Source organism: Eucyclogobius newberryi, unplaced genomic scaffold (genome assembly GCF_026437365.1).
Source record: "Eucyclogobius newberryi isolate DKJ021-1_F unplaced genomic scaffold, fEucNew1.0.hap1 SCAF_14, whole genome shotgun sequence".
NCBI classification, from domain to species: domain Eukaryota; kingdom Metazoa; phylum Chordata; class Actinopteri; order Gobiiformes; family Gobiidae; genus Eucyclogobius; species Eucyclogobius newberryi.
Genome location: NW_027315768.1, coordinates 12,355,403 through 12,382,651, shown reverse-complemented (window position 1 = coordinate 12,382,651; position 27,249 = coordinate 12,355,403). Strand labels below are relative to the sequence as shown.

General features: G+C 38.3%; 1 protein-coding gene across 1 annotated transcript in view; it reads left to right on the top strand.

Annotated features, from left to right (window-relative positions):
- clasp1a (cytoplasmic linker associated protein 1a) overlaps positions 1–27,249 on the top strand; it is a 91,151-nt gene that overhangs the window by 812 nt on the left and 63,090 nt on the right. The window contains exon 2 of the mRNA XM_072444307.1: positions 3,726–4,367. Coding sequence (XP_072300408.1) covers positions 4,170–4,367 — 198 coding nt within the window. The 5' untranslated portion in view covers positions 3,726–4,169. The remainder of the gene's footprint in view (positions 1–3,725; positions 4,368–27,249) is intronic.

The following is a 27,249-nucleotide window of genomic DNA, read 5'->3' as shown; positions in this document are numbered from 1 at the left end:
GGAGTATCGGATTTCTTACTGCAAAAAAACAGTGATACAGAGAAATAGGAGTTATTCCGAGATTTGTGTCTTGATTTTTAAAAATGCTACTTTGACTTATTTTGAATAGATATATAAAACATGTTTACAGTACACATAACACCCAAAGTACTTTTTGTTTCAGTTTTATTTCGCAACTACTAGATCGACATAGTATTTTAGCAAAGGTTACCACAAGAACTGGTTGTATTAATAGTGTAACCTTTCTGGTAAGAGTCTGCCACCTGCTTGTTTTCATGGAGATATTATTGTGGCTTAAATAAACTTGAAAATCAGGCGTATTAATTTACTGTGCGTGGCGTCACCTCTCTCAGAATCTGACCTGTAACTTGGCCTGCTTCTCTACGGGAATTAATTGGTTTAATGCCGTACCATGGAACATAGCATGCTAAACAATAACGTCTCCATTAGGCCTGAAACACATTAATCAATTCATCCCAACTAATCGATGATTGAAATAATCATCAACTCATTTAGTAAAACATGCCATGTACAGAGAGAGGTTCCATGACTCAGACGCAGTAATAATTACTCTGAAATTACACTAAATTTGTGGTTTTAATTAGAAAACAAATATTCTCTTTTACATTTGCTTAATATAAAAGTATCAAATAAGTCCCAAATTATCAAAATAATTGTTAGTTGCAGCCCTAATCTCTACGAAGACAAGCAGGTCTCCACCTTTAATTGTTATGAATTTGTTTTAGCTAAAAGTTCAACCATCTTTGCCGTAATCAATAAACTTGTCAATAAAATAACTCCTTTGCAACAATACAAGCTCAAATTCCTACAAGAGTCGTTTCTCATTCAACAGTGGAAATGTCAGACAGTAAACCTGCAGTTTTTTTTTCCTCTGTGAGTGTTTGCGCTCCACTTCCAGACCGAGGGCCGTGATCTGAAGTGTGGCTGCCTGGCTGTTCATTCCTTCCTGCCAGAAAGAAGTGAGAGAGAAAGAGAGAAAGAGAGAGAGAAAGAACCCTGAAGTTATTTCAAGAGCAGTCAGTCTTCCCGGTGCTGCTCTACAAGTTAGTGCACCCTACAGCGCAAACACAGGGCCGTGACGTCAGCAGTGGAGTGTAGAGGACATCGGCCCCCTCAGCGTGGCTCCGTTTCCATGGCAGGAGTGATTGGTCTGGCATAAATTACATTGTAAGTGAAGATGGAAATAAGTTAATCAAAAGCAGCAGTTAAGGTGGAGGGAGCTGTTCACTTGATATTGTGTTTTATTTGGTGTTTTAGTCATAATCAATCAAACTTCAGCCGGATTCTGTCGACTTTGTTGAATGCTGCAAATGTTGAAAAAAATCGGGTTCAGGAATGTATTCTTTATTTGGGAAAGTGCAATTTAGTGTGCCTAGATTTTGCTCGGATGGCAGCTTAACCTGTGAGTAAATAAATAAAACCATAATCATACAATTGTGACAAAGTAAATGGGCACATTTATATACTGCTTTTCTACCTTCAAGGCGCTTATGAAGGAACCATTCACACACTGGGGGCAAAGCAGGTAAAGTCTGGATCTGACCACTCTACCAAGGATGTTTATGTGGAGAGTTTATGTAGAAAACCGTTCAACAAAAATAAATGTAATACTGAACATAGTACTTTGCTTTTGGAGCGTACTCTTGGCGGCAGGAAAAAAAGGCTATAACAGGGAAATGGCTAACACAAGCCTCACCAACAATCAAGGACTGGAACAGACATCAGATGAGTGGAGGGTGCCATGATTTTATTTGTGTCTGTGTTTGGTTGATATATATTTGTGTTGTTGTTTCGATTAGCACTCGCTGGCTGTTTTTAGTTGTGTTCTGTTCTATGTTTGTTTGTTTTATAAAAATTAATATATATATATATATATATATCTTGAAAATTGGTGTCTTAAATATGTATCCTTGGTCTGAGACACTTCTATAAACTTGTCTTGTGTTTTTGGGTTAGCAATAGGCAAAAAAAAAAAAAAACTTGACATCTTAATGAAGAAGTCAAGTCAACATTTGTAAAAAATAGATAAACACTGAATGCTCACAATATCACTGATACAGACTTAGGGATCACACATAATGTAACTGATTACATTTCTCTCTTTATCTGTATTGCTGTATCTACTGATACCTGATGTAAAAATAGCATTTAAAAAATAAAATAACATAAAAATCTGGTTTAAATGGGTTTGTTTATTTATTATTTGACTAACTACAACTTTGTATACATTTTTTTTACATGTTCTGAACCAACAATCGCCAGAAATGTATTATTCTTTTTATATAAATTATAGACATAACAGGACATCGGCTAAACTGATCGTATAGAGCCCTACACATCCCTGCACACCCCTGCACATCCCTATCCCTACACATCCATACACATCCATACACATCCCTACACATCCCTACACATCCATACACATCCATACACATCCCTACACATCCCTACACATCCCTACACATCCATACACATCCATACACATCCATACGCATCCATACGCATCCCTACACATCCATACGCATCCCTACGCATCCCTACACATCCCTACACATCCATACGCATCCATACGCATCCCTACACATCCATACGCATCCATACGCATCCATACGCATCCCTACACATCCCTACACATCCCTACACATCCCTACACATCCATACGCATCCCTAGGCATCCATACACATCCCTACACATCCATACACATCCCTACGCATACCTACGCATCCATACACATCCATACGCATCCCTACACATCCCTACTCATCCATACACATCCCTACACATCCCTGGAAATCCCTACACATCCATACGCATCCCTACACATCCCTACTCATCTATACACATCCATACACCTCCATACACATCCATACACATCCCCGCGCATCCATACACATCCCTACTCATTCCTGCACATCCATACACACCCCTACACATCCATACACATCCATACACCTCCATACACATCCCTACACACCCCTGGAAATCCCTACGCATCCCTACACATCCCTACTCATCTATACACATCCATACACCTCCATACACATCCCTACACATCCCTGGAAATCCCTACGCATCCCTACACATCCCTACTCATCTATACACATCCATACACCTCCATACACATCCCCGCGCATCCATACACATCCCTACTCATCCCTGCACATCCATACACATCCCTACTCATTCCTGCACATCCATACACATCCCTGCTCATCCCTACACACCCCTACACATCCCTACACATCCCTACACATCCATACACATCCCTACACATCCCTACACATCCATACACATCCCTACACATCCATACACATCCCTACACATCCCTACACATCCATACACATTCCTGCACATCCCTACACATCCATACACATCCCTACACATCCCTACACATCCATACACATCCCTACACATCCATACACATCCCTACACATCCCTACACATCCATACACATCCCTACACATCCATACACATCCCTACACATCCCTACACATCCATACACATCCCTGCACATCCCTACACCTCCCTACACATCCCTACACATCCATACACATACATACACATCCATATATATCCCCACAGAGTTAGAGGGGCATTTTTCGAATTAAAATGATGTCAGCGCATAACCTCTAAACCAAAAATGCCCATGGACATCTCATACAAACTGCCAAAACTTACTATTTCCCCCTTTCTGTTTCTCCAGGACACACCAGGCCAGACCCCAAACCCAACCATGGAGCTGTGAGCCGTCTCTCCTCCATCCCTTTGACCATCCTACTCCAAGTTACCGCCTCTGCCCGGAGCAAAGACCACCTCTTCTCCCTTCTCCTCCTCCTCCTCCTGCTGCTGCCCTGCTCTGGCGGTTTGGCCCGGGTCCTGCTCACTACAGCTCAGAGCAAACCCACGAGGGGAGGGCGCTGTAAACTTCCCCCAGCTGCTCTCCAGACACATGCTGCATTGCTGCCATTCCCCGGCCACTTCAACATCCGCCACCATGACAACACCGCTAGCCTTGTGAACTAGCGCCTGGCACATTACGGAAAGCTATCCATCAAGCATCAAAGCCGTACGCAATCACATATATTTGCTTCAAACTTAATTTCTTCCTAGTTAAGTTGTCATTATCTTAGGAAGTGTCTCGGCTGCCATGATGGAGCCCAGTATGGAGAACTGCTTGACGCTCGTGCTGCAGAAAGATGTGGGCAAAAGGCTCCAAGTGGGCCAGGATATTATCGATTATATTCTGGATAAGGACAAGTCACATGACCTGGAGCAGGACCAGACAGCGCTGGACAAAATGGTGGACGGCATCGCAAGCGCCTGGGTCAATTCCAGTAACTTCAAGGTGAGTGTGATGGAACAGATAACGGTTTTAAAAAAAACACACATCCAAAACAACGGGAATTAAATAACGTTGCTCTTGTTGGATTAGGTTTGCCGTAACAGTCCAAGTCAAATCAGATAAAGTTGATGAAATTAGCCGAAATGGGATAAAAGGGTGTTTACGTGGCCTAAAGCTCTTCTCGACACATGCTGGTGTTTTGGTTTCTTTTGAAGGAGAACGATCAGTTTTATGAGCAGACCGCAAGTATTTATCATCAATCAGTCAATGTTTCAGTTACTATGTTATAATAATCCTTTGACATTATCTAACCATCTTTTTATTTGTACAATCTAATACATTTTATTACTAGTTTTTATTGATGATCATTATATAAAGCAGAACTTAATATTAGGAATTTGAATTACTTTAAATAATGGAATTTTGTTATTGTCTTTTTGGCAGTAAAAACATGCTAATCCTAAAAATGCATCAACCCAACATCAGAACACTGCAAATTTCACAATATAACCAAGATTTAGTCACTTAAATCCAAACAAAAAAACTAACTTATCTTTTTTTAAGACATTTCTACTAAACAAACTCTAAATAAGTCAGAGACACTGGCAGATAATTTCACTTATTTCAAGGACTATTTTGCCTTTGCAAGTTTTCTAGTTTTAAGAAAGTGTAATTTTGCACTGAAGATAAAACACTCACATAAAAGTAGGCATTATAAAAAGGCCCACACAAAAACATTATAATACAATATCATGGTTATATGAATTAGTGAAATGGATACATTTAAATGACACGCTTAGAGTGCAGCAGAAGCTCTTTCTAGTTAGCGCTACAGCTTTGTAGTTTCATCAGTTCTTTTGGTTGAGGAGAACTTTATTCACAAAGTTGGGAAATTTATCTCCTGCGTTTGATAGTCTTAAATCCACTTATCAATCAATATATGAGAGATGGAACTATAGTTTATGGGGGTGAGTATTTATTGTGATATAAACCCTCGCAGGTTTAAAATGAAACTATGATGTCACAAACGATTCATTTTCTGTAATACAACCATGCAATAGTTACTTTTATATGTTTAAAATATTACTACAAACATAAACCAGTATACTGTGTTCAGGTTGATTTTAGACTATAGAAATAGTTTATAGTATTTTATAATACTATAAAAAGGAGACTATTGTAATTGGAAACACGGCATACTAAACTATCTATTCTACTATTTATGTCACCCAGCTCATCTTAACAATATTGTAGATTACTGTGTTACTGACATAAGTAGTTTCAAGGTTATTGTTTTTATCATGATGTTTTCTGCAGACTCATGTCACACTCAAAAAAAGTGTTATGGTTACAGGCCTAGCCTTCAACCTAGCTTTTATTTGCATTTAAACAACTTTAAGCTTAGTTCTACAGCTGAAGAATTATCCAATTGTATATTTTATATAGATAGGGACTTTTCTGACTTTTATGCATATTTTATATCTCTTTTGCAATCAAAGCTAGGCAGGTATTATGCATTATGTGTATTGTTCTTGGTCTTGAGTACCTACCTTCACTTTGATATCTCAAAAATCACGGGCTTTACCCATGCCAGGAACTGACTTTTGGCCCTATCTACTGGCTGCAGAGGCAGTTACTTTGGTGAGATAAATAAATGCTAGTTTCCCTTCGACACGCCAATGCCGCGTAGTTGTAATGATCGTGATTTGACTGCAGAAATGCTCAGAACGAGTCTGGAGATGATTTATGAACTTTAAACCAGAGCCACGCCATTGGTTGAATATGACATCACAGATCGGAGAAATTCAGAATGGAGTGTTTTTGACGCTCGGAGGGAGCGGACTTGCAGGATTAGTCAAACTTAGTTAAATGCAACTGTATGAGTTTTGATGATGTTATAACATGGTTAAAAGCTCAAAACAAGTATATTTTGCATATATGTCCTGGTTACATGCTTAAAGTCATACAAAAATAATAATTTCCATTCTCTACTATAAAATATTAGCTTTTTAGCTCTTCAAAGCACAACCATTCCATTTGCTCATTTGATTGCATTAGAGTTGAATAGTAAGAAAGTAGTTTTGTTCTCTCACAAAGCCTGTGTTAGACCTCCTGAATACCGGTCTCTGTTAGTGCTTGCCATGTTTTCACCTATTGTTCGTTCATATAATGCCGTGTATCAGTTTGTTTAAGGAGGAATTTCCACTCTTTCTCACAGTTTCACCGACAGACTGCTCTGTTGTCCTATTCGACCTTCCACCCACAATCTCTCTTTGGCTTTATTTTGGATTTCAACGTTTTATCTGAAAGTGATTGTGTTTGTAACGGTGCATGCTTTCTTTGGTGTTCGGTGGGTATGCCCCGCTTGCAAAAAGCTTCATCGTGTTGCTGCCTGGTGTGGATCGGAAAATCTCCATGATCAGTTTCTGAACAAAGCCCGGCCTGCCCCCAGTGCCCTACATACAGCAGCTCATGGGTGGGATCGCACATAGATTTTCTCTCTCACATTCTCTCTCTGTGTCTCTCTCCTCTCTTACTCCTTCCCTCTCTCTCTTGCTCGATTTCTATGCTGATTCTAGGATGTCTTCTTCAAATGTCACTAAGCAAAGCCTTAATCACGTTTAAAGTGGCATGGTTAAGTTTAAAGGGGACATTGTTATGCAAAATCAACTGTAACAAGCTTTTAATCCTGTTACAACAGTGTTTCGTCATCATTAGTTTACTCAAAGTTGTATTTAGATCGACTCATGCAATGTTTGAGATTCTTTATTTTCCTGCAACTGAGACTGGAGTGGCATGAAAATTCGTGTTTTCACCTACCCCCTATCCCCGCCCACATCCCCTGAACTCTGTTGTGATTATTTGAAAAATGAAAACTCTTGAGTCATACATGTAGGGTTCAAAATGTTATGTGGCCACTTTTCAAAAATACAGTGGAATGTCACCATGAAGAGGCGGGGCTTATCGGTTCTGCAGTTTTGAACAGGACGTCAATGCACCTATTTTTATTACTAAGCCATTTTAGATCAATATTACGCTTTAAAATGTACAAAATGTAAGAGAATAACCTACTTGTGTTATGGTTCAATACCAACATGCCTGAAAAAAAACATAGTATGTACTAGAGCTGTAATCACCACTGCTGTAACTATTGGTGCTCGGTCACAATTCCTGCAACTACATTTACTCCTTGGGCTTGTCATGATACTAACAGTATCAACTTATCATTGAGTAGATAATTTCTAGAACATTATGTTGTTTTTTTACCATTGGCATAAAGTAGTTTCTATTATATTGTTTTAATTTTCTGTAACAATATGTCACACTTCAACACTGTTATTGCAACAGGCCTACTACTACTACTACTACTACTACTACTACTACTACTACTACTACTACTACTACTACTACTACTACTACTACTACTACTACTACTACTACTACTACTACTACTACTACTACTACTACTACTACTACTACTACTACTACTACTACTTCAAATAGCACTACTCAAGTTACTACAACACCAATTCCTGTTGCTAATACTACTTCCCGTAGAACTGTAGCTACCTGTACCTTACTATAAATATAATTATTGCTACTCTTACTATTATTTCTTTATCATACACTACCTTTATTTAAACAGGAGGTCCCATTGAGCTTCAGAACTGTTACTATTGCATTTACGGTACTACCACAATCTATATGTACAGCTATATTATGTTGCGATAGTACGGCATACAACACATAAGCGTAAGATCTTTCATGTATTCGCTGTAGTGTATTTGTTCCAGCCTCTCAGTACATGGTAAACCTCTTCTCTGTGTGTATCCCCAGAACAGGCTTAGCTGATCACTTGGCAGCTAATGTGGAAAGTATTCAGTTTGAACTGCGTAGAATGAGAGACGCTGGATTGGCCATAAATGGAGGTTTGGTGCTAGGTCTGTTCACTTCAGAGGAGAACCAAAGTCTTGTTCTTACTTTTAGTGTTATTATTGGTTTATTTGGTGTGGACGGCTGTAAACACGCCGGACTGTAGCCGTGGACTGTCAAAATCACACTCTCATTCATACAGCAGAATACACAGACACTGGAGGCGTGGGAAGAGACGTGTCTTGCCTAAGTACACAACAACAGTATGCACTACAGCCACTGATCCATTTTCAGATGAAGCTTAAACATGGTTACAGAAATAATTTAATCCTGGTGTTTTTCTTTTTCATTTGTATTATTTTGTACTGCTAATATTTGATTTTGATTTTAATACTTACAGTTGGGTTTCCAGAGACGATATTATGTCAATCCTGTTTTCAAACACATTAGTTGAGGTTTAATTAGCAAACAAATATGAAATGTCTGTTAATTAATCACAAAAGTGCAGAAATATCACCTTATTCCCTTATTTGAAACTTTACAACATAGCTTTTTTTTCATTTGTATATAGAATCAGCTTTATTGTTGCATTTCCCCCACATTTTGCATACCTTCAAAACAACATTCACAATATTATCTCAATTTCGATATGTTGCCCAGCTCTAGTTCCCACTTATTAAAAATGATATACGTTTTTAGGAGGTGATGAAACAATTGTGTGTGTTTTCAGCTTAAAGATAATCAGCAAAACATAAATGCATGTATAAAGCAAAACAGAGCTCCAAGTATGTTTTAGGTGCAAGTACAAAACAAAACACAAAATAAGCCTTCTTTAATAAGCTGAATATAATACAGTACAAGGTGACTGACTGGTGCTTTTTAATTATGTTTCCCTGCTTGCTGTTTGTCACATGAGTTGTGCTTGTTTTGCCAATACATTTAATCACATTTTCTGCTTTTACACAGTGCGTTCCTTTCTTTAACTGAAGAACAAAGAAGATTCATAATTTTTGACATTAGAAGTTGTGCTGAATGTCCATAACCAAGTAACTCAAGCAATTTATTGTTAGTACAAAACAGATTGAAGTAGTACTTGTTTTTTATTTGTCAATTTGAACACTTGGCAGTTGACTTGAGGTAGTTAAAGTACCAGTTGTAACCATGAAGCGGTCGTGAAGAATGACCAGGTCCTTCAGCTCTTTGCCCTGCTGTGTGAGTGAGCACTGTCCAAAATTCATTCAATTGCCCATTTTACCAGTGGATCAGACATGGCCAGATCACTGGGGGCTAATCACATTTCTGGGGTGGCCCTGCTCGCCCTCCGAGATGCCCCTGATGTTACTGCTTTGCCTGCAGTGTTCCACAGCATGGCATTCACTTCATATCTTGCCTCAATTTCACTGCAGCTGAGAAAGAAAGAGGCTGACTGCCCTAATGTTGATTGATTATGATTAACGAGGCACTGCGAAATGTCTTCCACACTGACATGCCATTTGATTTTACAACTACATACATGTATCTGGGCCATAAAACTCTTTGAGGGATTCCTGTTGAATGTGCTTTTGGCTGCAGCAACAAAAAAAGCAATAACAAACAGTTAGATGACAGTGACAGAGCCAAATGCCAAGGACTGGACTGAAATAACTTATGTATGTTTACTTTGAACTTGAAAATTGAAATGGGAATGACACATTTCCCTGACTGACATTTTATTTTCTGATTTATGCTTCGGGCTACTGTTTTTTATTTTGTCTTTTCGCTCTCTGGCCTTGTTCTGTATTTGCTGGCTTGTTTTAATATAACAAAATATTGGAAAAAAAGGAAAAGGCTTGTCTAGACACTATGACATTGTTTTGATTTACATTATTTAATCCGATTTGGAGAAAAATTGGGTCAAAATGGTGACGCCCGCATCCAATATTGCGTTGTCACTCACATCACCGAGGTAAATAATGATGTGACACAGTGTGATGGATTCCTCTTCCTGCCCCTCGGACGCTGTGTGGGTGTTGTCTGAGAGCATTTATCAGCTGCACTCTCTCCACTCCATGTCTGGTCTGCGGTCACGTCGATGGAGGCTGCTGTATCAGACAAACTGGGGCCTTTGCAATGATATTATTCACAGAATCAACATATGTAATAGGCAGACAGGCATGTTAAGTGAGATTTCATTGATCTATATGTGTTAATACAACAATAATTCAGTTTATTCTGAACCATCTTGGAATGACTTGCACTGAGCTCACACCACTTTGCTTTAGGGTAGATGAATTGGGGCTGAACAATATTGGATTTCGAGTAGATTTGCCATTTGTGTTTTATTTAGTTCACAAATCACGTTTCAAACGCGTCCAGGGGAATTGAGATCGACACAAAATGGAAATGTGAACTGCTAAACATTACAATAACATTAAGAACAATACAATACATACGTTTAAGAACATGTTTGTAAAGGTCTAAACAGGCTTTATACATAGTAAGAGAGAAATTGTTACTTACATAATTGCAGTTGTTGCGATTTGCTAATTGCTCTAGTTTGAATCCTTTACTGCAGGGACTCTCCAACTGTGGGTGTACTGACGAAGCAGCTCAAATGAGGCTGAATACGATAGCTGATGGCTTCATTGTCGGAGAAGCTGAAATGACTGGCTTGAGTTTGGTGAATAGACTTTGGAGTTTGGGGGATTACTTCCTGTGTGATGTCAATAATAAGTTGGCACATAGTGTTTTGACCTCTAGAGAAGGAGTTTGACTAAATATGAAGAATTATTGAATGAAAAGCACAATTTACGTATGTTTTTCATGAGGAAACAGCATTGTGAGTTTATGGCATTGTAAGTATATGGACCGTTACAATGGTATAAACGCCTCACAACACCACCGGCCGTATATTCACTGCATATTTAGCTCTTTCACCCTGAACCAGAGCTTTACCACCTATACTGCATGTGTGAAATATGTTGTCATTTCCTCTGCCGTGTACAGGTCCACAGATTTATGGTGACGGATGGTGAAGGACGGACCACTCTGAGGTTTAGCCGCTGCAGCCGTTTGGCAGCTTGTGAAATTGGTCTTAGCTTTTGTTTTACTGTTTTTGTTTCTCAGTCTGCCCATTGGGAGCCATCCAGGGTTTGAGAGACTTCATTTCAAAGCAGATGGAGTTATTTTAACTCTTTATTGCGGGTGTTGGTGGCATGTGCTCATAAAAGGAGAAGGAAAGGCAATCATTCTGAACAGAGGGAAATCCAATTTTCTATTAAAGCTGCATTGCCCCATTTTCAAACCGCAAAAGGAGGAAGTATATGTATTTTTTAAATCTGTCTAACAAGTACAAGCTCTCACAAACCTTCACTTCTACACCTTCACTACCTTCGAGTACCTCACATGTTGATACAATAAGACGTGATAATGATTCATATATTTTCTTAACTACTGGTATTTTGTTCATCGAAATGGTGAATATGTCAATTGCATTACATAAAGTAGTTTTTTCTTTATTTAAAGTGTCAGAATATATTTTTAACACCTCTTATTGTCATTCTGGGTTAGTTTAGTCTGGACAGATGATTAGCTTAGGGCTAGTGGGCAGTAAAGACTTTTTGTAGCAGATAAATGACTTTGAAGTTGCACTTGTAAACTGCTTTGCTATGGGCTGTCGAGATGAAGCATTCCACAAGCATTCCCCGTAAGAAACACTACAGTCAAATAGATGTACAGAGGTAAATACAATGGATTTCTAGATGTATTAGATGAGCGTAAATGTATTTCGTTTATGTAACAAAAATCACATAAGCAGGTGTTTGGCAGCAGACTGACTCACTAAAGGTATTTTTGGCTCGATCCATATTGAAAGAAATGGCAACTACAGAATACTTTGTTGTACAGCTAGTAGGGTTGTCAAAAGTATCCAAAATACAATCCTAATCAATACTAAAGCAAGTATTGAAACTAGATACTCTACTAATTTGAACAAGCATCAATACAAAAAAAAGATCAAACTAAATCTGGCCTTTCCGGAACAGTTTAAGCATGATCTTGAGCTTTAGCAGAACTAGAACACAAAGAGCTAATAGTTTGAGTTGGAGATGTCAGTTTATTGTTTTAACCTTCAACCTAAACAAGAGAATTTCAAAATTGGTCTTGAGAATCAAGTAATTTCCTTTGTATCGTAATCGAGTTTTACATTGTAGACTCGTGCACAACACTAGCAGCTTGTAGTACGCACACATAATAACAATTAACTCTTTGAAATTGGTAATTCAGCTTAACCAATGTCATTATATTATCTGTGCAATGGTAGATTTAAAGAACTCTGTAAAAGGTGAGTGCCACATGTCTCTCACTAATGCGTTGGATTAATCTGCATGAAGCAGCTGGGACCATTGTGCGTAATGTGATCCAAACAGGTGGAACACTGAAACACTTACAGAGCGAGCCTTGTGAACGTCCAAGGCCAGAGGAGGACTTTGATCCAGGCTCTAACAGGGTTAAAGTCTAACTAGTACTGTTGTGAGCAGAGAGCCAAGGCAGAAAATGAAGCAAAATGTTAAAATGTATATACTGTAGAGACTCTTCCAAGAGGGATGTGCTTAGAACAGATGCACACGCAGCATGGTACTAATGTATACACTCTATCCCATTCATTTTAATGTGGCAGTAAACACAAAAGTCATTTTGTCATTTGTAGACAGCATTTTACATTTGCCACTGAGTATAAACTATCAATATTTAACTTAAACATCTAGTTTCTAAATTTGACTTATTACTGTAGGATTTGTGACGCTTGATGAAACTTAACATCAATATATTGACCAATTGATGACGACACTTGTTGTTTTGGATTTGTTTGTTTGTTTTAGATATATGCAAAAGTAGAAAATGTTGTATATTTTCATGATCAAAAACTATGAAAAAAGATTGCAAAAAGTACTGGTTAAATATAATAAGAAAAACATAAACTTGCAGTGTAATGTTTCAAATATGGGTACAAAGTTATATTACTGCATCATCTAGTTTAATTTTGCAATATACATTCACTTTTTGTGCAATGCAGGCATGTTATAGCTAGATTCTTATGAATTCATCTGCATTATCCTCCATAATATTCAGATATTGGGTGATAAGATGTAGAATTAACTGTATAAATCTGTCAGACTCGTTCAGCTGCTGAGGACTTTGCATAAACCATTCCTTTTCAATCCACAAAACCAAACATTGCAGATCATTTGCATAACTTTCACTACTAGAGAGTTGTTCTTGCATATATAGATAACCTGCTCTGTGTGTGCCGGCACTTTCTGTTTTAGTTTTACCTCATTCTCTTGACTGAATTAGGACAAAGGGCAAATAAATAAAAAATGTCATCAATCGAGTTTTAGTTCACAGTGTCTATTTTAAATATGTCCAGGAAACAGCTCAGAGAATACCTATTACTTGAAGACAAAGTATATTGTTGTTTTATATTTGTATTGAATTCTATTCAATTTCAGTCTGGCACCCTTTATAATTTACCTTTTCAAATTGCAATTCTGATTAAAATCCTGCAAAGAATTTACAATTTGTATGATAGGGATGTTTACATTACTGTTCCAATAGCTTTAAACTTTCTGAATGCAAAAGTGAAGTTTTTGTGACATAAATAGCCACATAAAAAGCACCAAGCATTTCAATGTACTTTTTTTTTTTACTTTTTTGAATTTAAATTCCTTAGTTTTGATTTCTAAAGATTGTATTGAGACCTGAGTCATTACGATTAACCCGTCACATCTCCAGTCCCACATTACACGCCTCTGCTGCTCTTTTTGCTCTTAATCTAAAGGCAGAATTTGTTCTTTCAAGCTTTTCAATCTTTTTTTCCTTGAATCTTATGTTTAATCCCACCACTTTGATCCCTAACATCCCACATATTCTACAACCTCAGACCTCATCCTATACCACCACCACCACCACCACCACTGCATAAACTAGCCCTGTAATCTCATGTTTTATTTAATCTGCTCAACTACAGGATTATTTTTATTCCCTGTCTCTCTCTAAATTAATCTTTCAATCCAGTCACGCACCATCTGCTTTTCAAAATTAGCAATCCATCAATACTGGACGTTCTTAAACCGCCGGTGTAGGGAAATATTTTTGAACGTGAATTGAATTTGATCGTCTTTTAAATCCCTTCGTAATGAAGTGTCCGGCAGATGGAGAGAGTAGACAGATTTGCCTCTTGCAGTTGATGCTCTCATTTGCCGCACACAGCGAGAGATGAATGAAGGCCCGGTGACTCCCATCAACTGCTGCACACGGAGTCGGCACAGGCTAATTGCTGCAAGATTCTCAACAATGGATAAGTTTGTTGCCAGGAAAGACAGCTGGAGTTAGCATAAATGTTCTGCGTGTGGCGTAATCTAATACAAGCACCGTTAGGATCAACCCAAACAAGTGAAAGTGGTAATACGAGTGAGCTGTATTTGATGTGTAAACTTCTTATAAGAAAAGCTCCGTCCAAAGAAGTTTAGTCGGACGGTCAAGTGCAAAACGGTCATAATGGGAGACTTGACTTGATTTAATTCCAGTTCCATTGGCCCTCTGACGTCGGACCTCGGGAGAGTTTCAATGTTCCAGTTGTCAAATCCGATCTATAAGCAATACTTTAACTACTCAAACCAGCTAATAAAAACCAGGAAAGTGCCATGTTGTGTTTTGTACCTCGGCTCAAGTTTCCAAGTAGGAATTCCGAGATGTAAGAGTGTTCCAGAGTGAATTTATGAGTCAGAATTCGGAAAATTCGACCTCGAGGACAACTGGAACGCAGCAGACCCCAAATTAAAATTAATGTTAAAAATGTGTTCCTTATTATATATAGTTTTGTCTTGTACACAAAATAAAACGGATGGTCACTGTAGTGTTTACTTAACTACTGAATTTAGCAGAATTGCAGTTAAGTTAGGAAGCAACTATTTATATCTGCTAACCGTTAACCAATGAGCTATTATAAAAGCTATATCATAATTCATTGACTGCTAACTGTTAACTGCTAACTGCTAACAATGTTTAAGACAGGGTAGTGTATCTAAATTAAAAAAATATTGACTGCTAATCTTTATTTACTTTTTTAGTAGACTTAGAACATGTGTCCCCCTTATAAATGTTAACAATATTGCGTTTTTCGTGTTGCATAAAATGTAAAATTACTTTCACTGATTCAATTCAGTTCAGTTCAATTAATTTTTGTAACGCCCAAAATCACAACAGCAGTTGCCTCGGAGGGCGACAGTGAAAAGCAAATCAACAATGTTCATAGGGACTTGGTAATGTTCCAGCATCCCGTGTCCTTAGACAAATGTCCCTAGCTCCCTTGTCCTTAGACAAATGTCCCGTGTTGTGACCTCTGTCCTTAGACCCTCCTTCTTGGCCAGGAAAAACTACAAAACCTCTTTGAGAAAAATAAGAAACCTGGAGGAGTTCCACAGTTCTTCCATGCAGATGAATGGAGTATGGAGTAGAGAACGCTTCTCCAGGGACTCGAGGATTCATCTGGGTCCACAGGTCATCGATGTGCCTGTTCCACTCCCGGCGGGGAAATTCAATATTAATTATTAATTCAACCATCGACAGTTCTGCAAATGTCGTTTATGGTCATTTGAGTTTTTGTTGTATGTCATTTAAAACAATAATACTGTAGTGTTTACTTAACTACTGAATTTAGCAGAATTGCAGTTAAGTTAGGAAGCAACTATTTATATCTGCTAACCGTTAACCAATGAGCTATTATAAAAGCTATATCATAATTCATTGACTGCTAACTGTTAACTGCTAACTGCTAACAATGTTTAAGACAGGGTAGTGTATCTAAATTAAAAAAATATTGACTGCTAATCTTTATTTACTTTTTTAGTAGACTTAGAACATGTGTCCCCCTTATAAATGTTAACAATATTGCGTTTTTCGTGTTGCATAAAATGTAAAATTACTTTCACTGATTCAATTCAGTTCAGTTCAATTAATTTTTGTAACGCCCAAAATCACAACAGCAGTTGCCTCGGAGGGCGACAGTGAAAAGCAAATCAACAATGTTCATAGGGACTTGGTAATGTTCCAGCATCCCGTGTCCTTAGACAAATGTCCCTAGCTCCCTTGTCCTTAGACAAATGTCCCGTGTTGTGACCTCTGTCCTTAGACCCTCCTTCTTGGCCAGGAAAAACTACAAAACCTCTTTGAGAAAAATAAGAAACCTGGAGGAGTTCCACAGTTCTTCCATGCAGATGAATGGAGTATGGAGTAGAGAACGCTTCTCCAGGGACTCGAGGATTCATCTGGGTCCACAGGTCATCGATGTGCCTGTTCCACTCCCGGCGGGGAAATTCAATATTAATTATTAATTCAACCATCGACAGTTCTGCAAATGTCGTTTATGGTCATTTGAGTTTTTGTTGTATGTCATTTAAAACAATAATACAAGTATAAGTTATATGAAAATGGTACGATTTGAACCATGTCTTTGCAGTGTGTTGAACTCTTCTCCTGGCGCTGTTACATAAGCAGAATAATCAACATGACAGCGGGGGGTTTACAGGGGAGTCAGCCCGGTGAATACAAGGATTACTTTATACTGTGGATCTGAGCTGTGTGAGCTTGTGCTTGTGCTGGTGAGAAAATGCGACCTGCAGGCATCGATCAGCTGAACATCACTAGCTTTTTTCCCCCAACAAAAGCTCCACCTATTTGAGCAATAATACAGTAAACAGCAAATAGTTTGAACAAGTAATTACACTACACAAACAGAATCTAATCTAAAAGAACATCAATACATTTCTATTACTGCGCCGGATGTTTTCCGCAGGGTACACACGCCCTGGGAATTGTACCTGTAGCAAATATTTATCACAGTTTACGGTCAAGAGACAGTTTGGGAAGAAATGTTGAAAAGTACAGGAAGTAGAGCTGAGTTCTAAAAAGGAATCCCTCTATCTATGTCATAAATATACTATACACAGTTCCATCCAAAATTCAGGGACAATATTTACAAAATAAACGTCATGGAATTACCTATACTTATGTCACATCTGCTGCAAAATTAATAACATCACAAAAATGATCAACCTAAGTAAATTATTGCAAGTTTTTCAATAAAATCTTAAATATAAATACTATTTTAACTTAATTTGAGTGAAATTTGTTGTCTAACCTGCCATATACACATTAATCTAGACCCATTCCATAATTTTCCATTGACACCAAATAAATTACCATAATTTATTCCACTTTTTTAAGATGTATAATTTGTTTAATACATATTTGTATTTGTTTAATCTTTCAACATTCATATTGCTTGTTCTTTGTTGTGATCCTGTGGACTGTCCTGTCCTGAAGTTGTCATTCATTAGCCCTACAGTCCTTTCTTATGCTGCAAATTAGTGTACGTCCTTCACAGCAGCAGATAAGAAAGCAGCTCTCCATAACAGCCATACATAAGATTACATAATGTACTGTAATCATCCTGTACATACATATACTGTACACACACGGCCCTGCCCGAGGTGACCTCTGCAAATGACAAGACTTTGGGCTTGTTTATTGTTTTAGGTGGAAATACATGTAAGAGTTTGAATGTTCTTGTTATACCAGCAGCAGCTAATTTGAATAACTCTCTTCATCCATAAGAAAACTGGATTAGAAATAAATAAATAAACATTAAGGGTTATTTTTATACTCCCAATGTTTTCAAGTAAACTTTACTGAGAAGTGTCACATTTCACCTTATACAAGTCAAATAGCCAGTGGTTCTACGCTTATTAAAGCGCATGACCCTGAATTTCACAAGTCTCATAACATATATCACTTTATGTATTGGCACAAGTATACCGGTAATTTAGCTGTCATCACGTGTCTAGTGTTTTCTCTAAAATTGCTAATACACCTGATAATAAGAAATATTTTGATGAAATGGTGCAATATTATCATAAATGATATCATACTAAGTAAGATCTGTCCTGTTCCCACAAGTTAGAGACAACCGTGTATATCTTTTGCTTTATTTTGCTGCAACTATGAGGACAAATTATAGTATAGTTATAATCTTTTAAAAAGCAGTTACAGCATTTCTTCAAATTTATAAGCCTCAAAATATCACATCGTCTTGATTTTAAAACATTGCATTTTTCTGAATTCAGGCGTTCTCTGTACATAATGAGCCTGTCAGCAGTGGTGGTCTAATCCTACAGCACTGTACTGTAAACTCCCTTTACTGTACAGTCCTTTGATCAGCCGGCACCATGTCATTCCCCATGTGGGCCCTGCGCAGCGCTAACAGCCATATCGTGTTATCACTTTGGCCATTCGCTCTGCTGAGTCAGGACAGCCCAGGAAGGAAGCTCATCCGATTATCTCCTCCTTCACAGACTACAATGGCTTTAGATGGAGGGCCGGTGTCATGTGTTGTTTACATCTGCAGAACGACAATATCCCACCAAATCAAGAGGCGTTTTTATGTATCCCATGAACAGTACAAGTGGGCGATATTGGCAACATTCAATATTTCTTTTCGGGATTCCGATAACTATCAGACGATAATATCAATCCAACAGAAATAGTCTTAAATTGAGGTTTAATTATCTATTATATTTTGAATCACAAAAGTGTATAAATATCCCTTTGATTTTATTTTTTTATTTTTTATCAATTCTTTTGTAGTTACATAGTTCATTTTTACTACAAGCAACATACTGTACACTATAGTCAAATTGTGCATGTTTTAAAAAATAATATTCACAAAATTCTCTACATTTTATTATATTGCTCCCCTCTTATCTCATGTAGAGGTGGGCGATATATCGAGAAATGGATCCCATCAATACACCTTTCACCATTGTTTGTCGTTTATATTAAAAATACCCAAAATCACCTCAAAAAATGGTATAAAGTGATAAGTTTATGGTCCATTCACATTTCACAGACATTTTGAGGCAATTTTAGCTCCTTTCTTTTTAAAATATTGTCTGAATATCTGTCCATTTGATGTTGATTTATTGTCAATATCATTCGCTCCTAATCCCTTGTCTGTGTAGTGTTGAACTGTTGCTTTTTTAAAAAAAATAGATTTTTTATCCTGCCAAAGATAATGATGGGTGTTGGTGCAGCTTTTTGGATCCATGACAATTTGAATTTCCCCTTGTAAAACTGGTAGGCTACGTGTGTGGCAAGAAATGCTTTGGCTGAGTGACAGTTACCAGAAGGGTTATAGGACACCTCTCCTTGTCAAGAGAGAGTGTCAAATTTAGCTTAAAGCCCTGGTAAATGTGTTGTCTATGTTAAAGCAAATAGGTTTGTTTTAAATAATATTCTGGGTCCCAGTAGCCAGTTGTAACCTATTTAAAGTTATTGTTTTGACATGACAAACTTGACAAAGGCCATAGCCACATGTCATAATGTGTGTGTATTAAAGAGTTTTAAAGTGGTTTGTTCCATTGTTGTAAATTTCAGTTTAGTCAGAACTATAAAACCCGGAAACTAAAGACAATACATTAGATTTTGAAATTGAAATGCTTTGGAATGTCAAGATTATTAGGTTAATTGTGATTTTTCAGGCTACAATTTAATCTTAATAACTAAAAGCTAATAATTGTGACTATAATAGAAGCAAAATTAAGTCAAATCAATTCAATCATGTGTTATAATCATTATAATATATTGTTAATTTAAATTCCGACTTCTTTCACAGCATAGCCTGAAAGTTCAATTGTTTTTTTTTTTTTTCAATTGCTAGAATTGCTGAGAAAACATAACAAAATAAACAAAAATAATACATTTTGAATATAAATTTAGTTTGCATTGCTTGTTAGCTAACATGCTAACGCAGAAGGGGCTCTGTGCACAGCAACAGTTGACTATCAAACATTTCTCACAGCTAATGATGACTTTTTTTAAAACGTAAAAATATAACGAAACAACCAATTGAGATTTTAAATATAAACTACCTGATTTTACCTGTCTTATCTATAGATTACTTCTGTTTGTTATTCAAATTAGTTTTGAATTTAAATGTATTATGCCACAAAATTAGCATCAGCGTTAGCATTGACCTATAAACATATCTCTTTACAAACACTGCTGGGGAATTTTTCACCTCATTCGTCAAGTCTTAACACGTCTGTGACATCCACCTGAAGCTCACTGTCCACTGTGTGATCTATAAGTATTTATTCATTTTAGTGTGACTCGCCAAAACCTCAGAGAGATAACACTGAGCTAACCAGGCGCTGTAGTGCACAGGAGTCCATTGAGAAAAGGCATATACCGGTACACTCATTATCTCTAACTTCATTAACTTTTGAAGTCTTTGAGGTCTGTCAGGTGCTCAGCGGTGCAGACCTGTTAGTTCTTATGTAACCTGACTCCACTGCCGCGACCTTTCCTAACATGAGCCACCTTCACTTTCTATCTTGGCGTGCATAAGCATTTTTTAACTATGGCCTCCTGACTCAGCTGTCCGTTCATTTCAGCGTCGTCTCCCCCGTCCACTCGCCTGTAGTGTTCTCCCATCTGTGGATTGACTCGGATTGAATCTCTTCTGGCAGGTTGCCCCGGGAGATGTGTACAGCGAGGCACAAAGTTGGTTAGTGTTGTTTCCAAACCCAGCAAAGCACTTGAAGGAGTGACCACGGGCTTAAATGCACTCTCAGCGGTCGGCCTTGTCCCGTCTTTGAACCCTCGTTAGTGCATGCTGTGTAAAAAGAGACATGAAGGACATTTTAACAACACATTCCTACTGATTAATGCTGATTTCATGAAACTATGTTGGCTCATTGACACATTGCACAGTAAGAATGGTGTGTTAATGAAATGGTTGTTTTTTGGTATCAGGCTTTTTCATGCATTTGACTAAAAAGACTTCTGGAGGTGAGAATACACTTTGAAATGTGTTTTTTTTTACTTCTTTACAGCTTTATTCATTTCATATTTCAGATAGATGGCATGAACCACTGTTAATCTGGGTAAAAATATTGTAAAAGCAAATATCCATGTTTAACTCAATTATTTTTAGTTGGAAATTGGGTCAACAAGTTTTTCATTGTTCATGTGACTTGGTTTGTCAGAAGTATGAAAAATCAGATACCAAGACTGGCATTGAAAAAAGATGCTCATTTGAACAAGTAACAATACTAAAAAGAACAAACGGTACAAAATCTGACCTTTTCATGAGCAGTTTAAGAATGACCAAACTCATTTTGGGCCGCGGGCCGAATTTAGACGTTCAGGCAGGGTCCAAACATAACGTAAAAAAATAAAACAATAACAAATATAAGAAATAAATAGCTTTATATACCCAAGTAATATGTGGACACTTTTTCACAAATCTGCAGCAGGTGAAAGATATAGAGTCGATATTCATGCATCAGCAGCAGGAACAGGAATATTATGGACATGTGATATTATTTCTGATATGAAGTGCACAAACTCAATATGAGCTCACTATTTAGCGAGCTATTTAGTGACAAATTATTCATGTAGTGAATCAAATGTGTGCTCACAGCAGCTTCACTCTGTCATGTTCATACTTTATCACACTCTGGCCTGTATTTTTACCTGTTGCCCCTGATCAGTTCAGGTTTTGCACTGGTTTGGGTATTTTCCTTACAGAGCTGTCATCACAGAAGTGTGTTTTCTTGTTGTTAGCTCCACATTAGCGCTGCTTTTAGCACAGCTCTAACGTCCACAAAACCGCCTCCTTTCTTTATTCCATGCGTTTCCTAAAATCACACCTCTCTTTCTCCGCTCAGACCTCTGCTCAAGTCTGTAAAGTGTGCGCGTGTCGGCACTTCTCAGCACTCGGTAGCGCGGTGGAGAGGCGGCGGCTGCAAAGAATTGTGGGACCTTGTAGTTCTAGCAATAAAAATGCTATACAAAATTAATTAATTTTCTACTGCTTTTCCCGTTAGGGGTCGCGGGTGACTTTGGGCCTTAGGCGGGGTACACCCTGGATAGTGGCCAACTATCACATGCATGTCTATGTACGGTGGGAGGAAGCCGGAGAAGCCGGAGAGAACCCACGGTAACACAGGGAGAACATGCAGACTCCACCCAGAGAGATCATGTGATGTTGGTCTGGCCCGGGAATCGAACCCATGATTCTTGGGAGGCAAGAGCTCTTACCGCTCTGCCACCGTGCACAAAAAATATATATATAATGGAAATGTTTGGAGGACCGGATTAAAACGTCTGCGTGTTTGACACCCCTGACCTAGAGCGTTATCAGAACTAGTTTATGACCACATAAAGAAAGTACTATTGTTATGTGTTGAAAAGGTCTATCACGTACTCTGTGGCCAAGTGGATAGCACACGTGCACTCCATGGTCTCGACAGTTTGCTGCAGTGTCCTTCCCCAGTCTCATCCTGTCCAATAAAGCCTTCGGGCCAAAACATGCACACACAAAAGAAAAGCTCTGTCACTTTAATTCTCTTTGTGGTATCAAAGTTGGTATCAAAAGTTGAGTATATTCCTTAGTACCAAAATCAAAATAGAAATATTAGTATTGTGATTTAATAATTGGTTTATAGAGAACTTAAATAGCTTTTTGTTGCTAATTTCACTTGCGGATTGATAAGACAATTTTGTACCAATATCTGTTTCTGGATACCACCTTCAATTGTAGAGATAACATTGAAGCATTTACCTCATGAAAAGCATCTCTGATTATTTATTTACTTTCTGATTCTGTTCCTTTTTGTCCCTTGCTGTTTTTAGTTTGCCGAGCGCATGGCAGAGGGAGGCCATTAGCAACTGGTCCATGCTTATTGCCTGATAGCCTGTGTCCTTACCTCTTGGATATAAAAAAGGTCTGCCACTTAAAATCAAATAAGCTGATTTATACTCACATTACTGAGACAAGTTGGCCACTGTCCAGGATGTACCCCGCCTAAGGCCCGAAGTCACTGGGATAGGCTCCAGTCACCCGCGACCCCGAAAGGGAACAAGCGGTAGAAAATGGATGGATGGATGGATGGATATACTCACATTATCGCGAGGTTATAGCATAACAGCTGCAAGCGTTGGTCCACTTTAATGGGTTTGATAATTGGATCTGCTCCATGTTTACTTTAGGGGACAAGTTTATGGCTCTGAGAGAGTTTTCCATAAGACCAAACAGGAAATAAAGTTATTAAATAGGCAACATGGGTGAAGAGTCTTGCTCTAGGTCTAGGACACAATTGAACCAGCTATCCTGAATTGGTGGTTGAAGGCACATTATATTACTTAACAATTTGTGCAGAGCGCATAGCATAGTTTTTGCCCGCAGTCACTTAAAATATAATGAAACAAAAAGAAATTAAAAATACAGCTAATGAATCATGGAATCTGAATTTTGTTATCATGGAAGCTACACATTTACTGGACAAATAGCTATTATGTATTTCGGTATGAGCAATATCACAGTAACAGTACGGGTAGTAAACATTTTAGTTACAAATCCATGGACTTGTTATGGGTAACTACACGGCTACAGCAGGTTTCCATCTGGTGCACCTTTAAAACAGCCTCCAGTGCTTTGTCTGTGCTACTTCCTGTTTGTGAAGCTACAGTTTTTTACCTTTTCCTACATACCTTTTCTCAAATATTTCTCTGTATGCATCTAATGAAAGGCGTCAGCTGTTGTATGCGTGTGTTCTTTGGATTATTGTACTTTTAAATATATAATTGTGAAATATGTGACAAATCAAATGTACTTGGAACTGACCCGTGTTACTATTCTGTCCAAAAATATGCTAGTTTGCCTACTTTATCCAAGATGGCGCCGCTGAAGGCTGCCTCGGCGTTTCGGTGCTCGTTGTTTTGTCTGTTTTTGTTTGTTAATTGTGTGTTTGTGTGCTTTTACACCCGTGAAGAGCTCCTATCCATCAGGACCACAACTCCTAAGGATACAGTTCCAGTCCTTTTAGCATCAGCTGCAGAAATAGCTCTTTTTTTGGCTAAAATCGTGAGACGCCGCAGAAGAGGAAGGTGCGCTGGCGCGCTTGTGCGGCTGAGGAAGCGAGGCACATGAACGCCCTTACCTGGGATTTTCCTCTCCAACGTGAACTCTACCAAACAAACTGGAAGAACTGGCGTTGCTGATGAGACGAAATCAAGACTTTTCTTCTTCCCCTGTGTTGTGTTTTACGGAGACGTGACTCAGCATCTCCGTCTCTGTCCCGGATTGCGCCGTGGAGCTGGAGGGATTCCAACTGCTCTGCTCCGACCGGCTTAGAGCTCTCACCGGAAAACAACGTAGCGGCGGGGTCTGTTTCTACATTAACGCCTGGTCTTCAGACGTGACAGTGATCTCCAAATACTGCTCTCCTAATACTGCTCTCCTGATCTGGAATATCTCTTCATCAACAGCAAACCATTTTACTCGCCACGTGAGTTCACCTCATTCATTCTGGCCGCTGTTTACATCCCGCCCAGCGCGAGCGCAGGAGGCGGAGCGCGTGCTTGCGGACCAGGTTCTGAGTGTTGAGCGGACCTTCCCGGACTCATTATGTATTATCCTGGGCGATTTTAACAAGGGGAATCTCAGCCACGTACAACAGGTCTGTAGACGACGCAATCAACCTGGCACTCCACTTCACCCTGCAGCATCTGGACTCCCCGGGAACCTATGCCAGGATCCTGTTTGTGGACTTCAGCTCAGCATTCAACACCATCCCCCATGCTCTGCTCCAGGACAAGTTCTCCCAGATCAACGTGCCTGACTCCACCTGCAGGTGGATCACTGACTTCCTGACGGATCGGAGGCAGTGTGTGCGGCTGGGGAAGAACGTCTCTATCAGCACAGGGGTTCCACAGAGCTGTGTACTTTCCTGTACGAACAGGTCGGATCACAGCTGACCCTTCTCACCTTGTACACGACTATTTGAGCCACTCCCCTCAGGCAGGAGGCCACGGTCCATCCGGACCAGAACCTCCCGTCACAAGAACAGTTTCTTCCCCTCTGCCGTTGGACTCATGAACACTGCCTAAGCACCTTGCACTCACTGCACTGTTCACTTCTTATTGCACTACATATTTTATTTATTTACATATCAAGCCTACTTTTAACTTTATTTTAACTTGAGTTACTTATTTTTTATATATCTGGTAGCTATTCGTACTCACACGCAATAATGTCACATTCATGTGCATATAACTGATGTAAATAGAGTGTTTATTTTACCATTATTATTAGTATTATTTTGTCTTACGCTAGCTGTTTTATTTTATTTGATCTTTATTTATTTTTCCTCTCCATTCCTTATTAAGAAATGAGAGGTTTTGTCTATAGGAGTTTTTGTTTATAAGAGTTTTTCTATTTAGAGTGTTTTTTAAACTTCCTATAAATTATCTGTCCTTTTCCTCTGTATCTACCTGCGTTGCAACAACGAAATTTCCCCATGTGTGGACATTAAAGGAATATCTTATCTTATTCATTGTTCATTGTTTTGTTGTTTGTGTTGCATCAAATCAGTTCCTATGTTTGTGAATTTTGTTCATTGACAATACCAATAAACCTTATTCTGATTCTGATTTATTGACATACCTGTACATAAAATAACTAATGATGCCACTTGCTAAATTTGTATATTTCTAAGCTAAATATACTGAAGTTTGCTAACTTTTTCAGTACAATTTGGTTAGCAAAAATGTTAGCTCATTGTTTTTATATATTTATTTTGTGCCATCACACGTCAGAATTTTCCTTTAGCCTAATGTTAAACCAATGGAGATTTTAAGATGCTAAATACTAAACTCTTTCAAAGGTATTCCGACTATATTTTGATAAATGTATGTACTTTACACGCTACACAGCAATTTGTGTCATGCCTATAGAAAAAAGTCTCACACACCATGGAAAAGAGGCATATTAGTATCAGTAGCAGTTTGTCTGGTGGAAATACTCTGCTTTCTATGTTTTCACCGCAGCTAGCCAAGCGCAACACATCATTGTTAGCAAAGGAAGTGAACCGGAAGAAACTAAACTACTGATGCGTGTTGTCTTGCGGATACATGTGTCAAAATTTAAATTAGTTGTTGTAGGGGGTATTTATTTAACTAAAATGCAGTTAACATAAATATATTTAATCTAAAAATGATTAAAAAAAATTATCCCAGAAAAGTTATTTGTTTATAATTTGACTTCCTGTTTGTAATTGATGACGTCACACTAGGAAATTACCCAGCAAACACTGTGCCCAAAAAATAATAAGAACTCATCTAATGTCACAATTTTTCTTGGTGGACAAATAAAAATGAATAAAAACACCTTTATTTTGTTGAATTTATGTTTAAAGGATCAAAAAGGTTGTTTCTTTTGTGTAAATTAGACATAAACTTAGCATGGAATTAGAAAGGTCCTTGTGGACTTTTTCAACCACAAATGGCTGCTTTTTTGGTGTAAAACTATTATTTATATTTACAACAGGTATAAATAAAGTCAAAATTCACCCATCACTCGCACTTTAATGTCAGGGAAGTCTTTGCGTCTGACTCACGGTTTGATCACTGCCTAATCATTCCTCAGCGATATGCTAACGCCGCTGTTGCTACTGTCTCTTAGCGCTGCCGTGACTGTAGCATTACTCATCACCGTGGCGTTGGCTGGCAGGTCCTTTCCAAAGTGCCCTGCCCTATTAGGCATAGTTTGCGGTTAGGCGAGTCCTGTTTTGGTTGTGACACTTAAAATATACTGGCTTAGAAAATGTTGTAACTCAACCTAAATTGACAGGTGTGAAATGGTTGGTCAACAAAATGACACTAAGATAGTCTTAAGAATGCCAAATGAATGCTGTTGCAGTTCATTATTATTTTAGCTTATTATGAACCTACACATGACAATATCCTGTAGAACACATTTTGACTGGTTGTGTGCAAATTAGCTCAGAATACACAAATATACAGTAGTACACACAAATACTAGCAAAATATATCATGCATGTAAAATGGCCATACATAGATTCAACAAAATAAAGTGAAATATTATCATGATAGTTATATGCTTGTTACA